Raw genomic sequence first — 3,307 nt, forward strand, 5'->3', positions numbered from 1 at the left:
TAGATGCACAACTTGGGTCAGAGCTACTGATGTTGCACAAGGAGATCAGGTTCAGTAGAGAAGATATGTTTTCTATAGATTGGAATAGGCAAATTTATCAGTAGAATATTGTGAGGTGATGAAAATGGTTTGTTTTTTTTAGTTTTGTTAGGTGTTATATTTTCACAATACGTGGCAAAGGAAGACCTTATTAAATATTCACAAGTTGCTTTAAATAAGCTCAGTATTTCAGTTGATTTCATGAGGCTTTTAGAAAAACTTGAGAAAATTGATTGCCATCAGGATACATGATCACATCAAAGTCGTAAAATAAACCAAATTTAGCAAGAGTTCTTAGCAGCTCTGAAAACATATTAAAAACTCAAATTTCGAATCAAACATGTACTGCTGTGTTATATTCACTTTAGCCCCTTAACTTATTTTCCATTTCATAGTTGGCTTTTTTTTTTTTTCTGAATACAGGTGACAATAATCTTTTGTGTTATCACTAATCTAATACCACAATTCACCTGTTTTATCTTGGCTATGTTCTTATCCTTTAAGGAGCTCTGGTAGCGTAGTGGTTATGGTTTGGGCTGTGAACCTTAAGGTCAGCAATTCGAAACTACAAGCTGTCCTGTGGGAAAACGATGAGGCTTTCTGCTCCTGTAAAGATTTACAGCCTCAGAAACTCTGTACAGGGTAGACTATAAGTCAGAACCGACTCCATGGCACATCACCATGTTCTTATCCTTTAGAGTAGGACACATTTATGAAGCATTATATTCCAGTAACCCTGTTAATGAAAAGTGTTAGAGAATTAAAAACAAATAAAGGACTCATGATTTCAATGATACTCATTCAGCATCATAGAAACCATTTCCCTAAAGCAGCAATTCTGTCTGGTAACTCTTTCCAACTCTAAACAGAAACGAGAAGAAAAGGGAAATGATAGGAAACTTTTGAAAGTTTACTAGACATTATGTGCTTTTAATAGTTCAAGACTGATAATATTTGATAATCAAGAGTAAATGAAGAGAGCGGGACATCCGACTTCTTAGCGGTTACCTTTGTGTCTTGTCTAACAAGAGAGTGAAATCAAAATGGGTGATGTTGAAAAGGGCAAGAAAATTTCTGTTCAGAAGTGTTCTCAGTACCACACTATAGAAAGGGGAAGTAAGCACAAGACTGGGCCAAATCTGCATGGTTTGTTTGGGTGGAAGACTGATCAGGCCCCTGGATTCTCTTACACAGATGCCAATAAGAGCAAAGGCATCACCTGGGGAGAGGACTCACTGATGGAGTATTTGGAGAATCCTAAGCACATCCCTGGAACAAAAATGATCTTCGCTGGCATTAAGAAGAAGGCAGAAAGGGCCGACTTGATAGCTTATCTCAAGCAATCTACTAATGAGTAATAATTGGCCATTGCTTTATTTGTTACAAATTAGGAATGTCTTGTGACTTTTTTTTTTACATGTACCATATTTAAATCGACTCATACACCAGAATTCAGATCATGAATGGCTGATAGAGGTTTTTTCTGGACAGTCCTAAATTAAATAAAACATTGGACAGGTTAAGTAACAACAACAACAACAACAAGAGTAAATGAATAGGCTAACATTTAAAAGTGTATACTTTAATAAGTATAAAGTATATAAGTGATTAGGTGAGCTTGTAGAGAAGCTGACCTGGATGCATAAATAAGAATATATAAGTATCCATCTAAATTCTCTATCTTTTGGATTTTTACAGAATACTTCATTAAAGTTGTTTAATGTACAAGTTATCATATGTCATTTTGGAAGTCCTTTATTGTAAAGATCATTCTTTTGTCTGATGACAAACAGCAGCCATATTGTCAGTGATTATTCTGGACTTCCACGTTGGATAAATTCGGTTTCTTCTTGAGACACAAGTTTCCTTCTATATTTCTGAGGAAATATTTTTATTATTTCTGTAGTGTCTGGTGAACCGTGATACATCAGCAAGTCTGGTGTTTTACTTCCCATCGAATGCTGAGACGTTGCCGAAGAGTGCTATGGAATTGCTGCTGGTCGCAAAGCTTCTGATACACTAGGTTTAGGATTGTCAGTTCTATCAGGGAACCTTATTAATGGGCATGTGGCTTGACTACTTGAACGACCCTGCTGGCAGATGCCATTTTGCTGCCCATCATGACGCCAAGTAGGAACAGCTTCAGAAAATTCTTTTGGCATACCATGTCCCTCCTTCCAAATATCAGTTTTCACTTATCTTAAAGGCACAGAATTCTGAATTAAATATTTTCTAACTTCATAAATGTAAAATGAACATTAAAAATAATGCATTTACTTTCTTCCTTTTCCCCTTCGCAGCTTTAGTCCCCCAAAAAATGTATTGTGATTTCCCTCAAAATATTCATATATTATTGGACATTGGATCAGCTGAATGACATTCAATGCTTTTGACATGGCAAACTGGCAAAAGAGAATTTTTAGAAAGAGGTTCCATTATCTGTTTACACTTCCCAGAAAAAGAAGGAAGAGGAGGAGCAGAATGGAAATAAATAGAAAGGGAAGGGGGCAAAAATTAGGAGGATGAAGAAAATTCAACCAGGCAATAAACAAAAAGACTCTGGATATGTGTCCACATAGCACAAACCATGGAAGTGGACAACTGCAGCTGAGTTATTTTTAGAATAACAAATAAAACCTTAAGTAAAATTCAGCATATTGCTATAGTTTATTAATACCAAGACTAATTTCATAAAAAAGTAGTCTTTACACACATCTTGGTGTTCTGATGTGGTGCTGTAATATAAGCACTGGGCTATTAACCATAAGGTCTGTGGTTCAAACCCACCAACCATTCCTTAGAAACTCTATACAGGTTTGCTATGAGTCAGAACTGACCCCACAGCTCTGAACAATGATAAAATCTCTGTCAGATAGGGTCCCTCTAAGTCAGAATCAACTAGGCAGTAGTAGGCTATCTGTGTAAGACAAATTGCTCCGTGTTACAGTGAATGCAAAGTTGAACACACCACCTAATGTATTCTTCTTATCAGTGATTGTTCATGTCTTTTTCCAAACAATTCTACCAATTATATGCACACCCAAACACACATAATCATTCATGATTTTTGTTGTAGTTAAGTGCCATCAAGTCAGTTCTGACCCACAGCAACACTGTATAGGGTTTCAGAGGAACAGCTGGTGAGCTGGCATCGCCAAAATTGCAGTTCAAATGGCTTTGCAGTCTAGCACATTAATGCACAGCGCCACACCAGGAATCCACCATTCACGATAGTATTGGTTATTTTATAGTTAGCTTTTTTTTTTTT

General features: G+C 36.5%; 1 protein-coding gene and 1 pseudogene across 1 annotated transcript; one reads left to right on the plus strand and one right to left on the minus strand.

The window, feature by feature from the left end:
• Nucleotides 1-1,082: 1,082 nt before the first annotated feature.
• On the plus strand, nt 1,083-1,397 carry LOC102825742 (cytochrome c-like). The gene has a single exon (XM_006863975.1). It carries the CDS (start codon nt 1,083-1,085, stop codon nt 1,395-1,397), a length of 315 nt encoding a protein of 104 aa, XP_006864037.1.
• A 453-nt stretch (nt 1,398-1,850) lies between these two features.
• Nucleotides 1,851-2,161, minus strand: LOC102826126 (annotated as a pseudogene).
• Between the last annotated feature and the right edge of the window lie 1,146 nt (nt 2,162-3,307).

The sequence above is a fragment of the Chrysochloris asiatica genome, unplaced genomic scaffold, assembly GCF_000296735.1.
Source record: "Chrysochloris asiatica unplaced genomic scaffold, ChrAsi1.0 scaffold00058, whole genome shotgun sequence".
Lineage (NCBI taxonomy): Eukaryota > Metazoa > Chordata > Mammalia > Afrosoricida > Chrysochloridae > Chrysochloris > Chrysochloris asiatica.

What these genes read in the sequence shown, in the direction of transcription:
- LOC102825742 (XM_006863975.1), top strand. Translation starts at nt 1,083, where the DNA reads ATGGGTGATGTTGAAAAGGGCAAGAAAATTTCTGTTCAGAAGTGTTCT.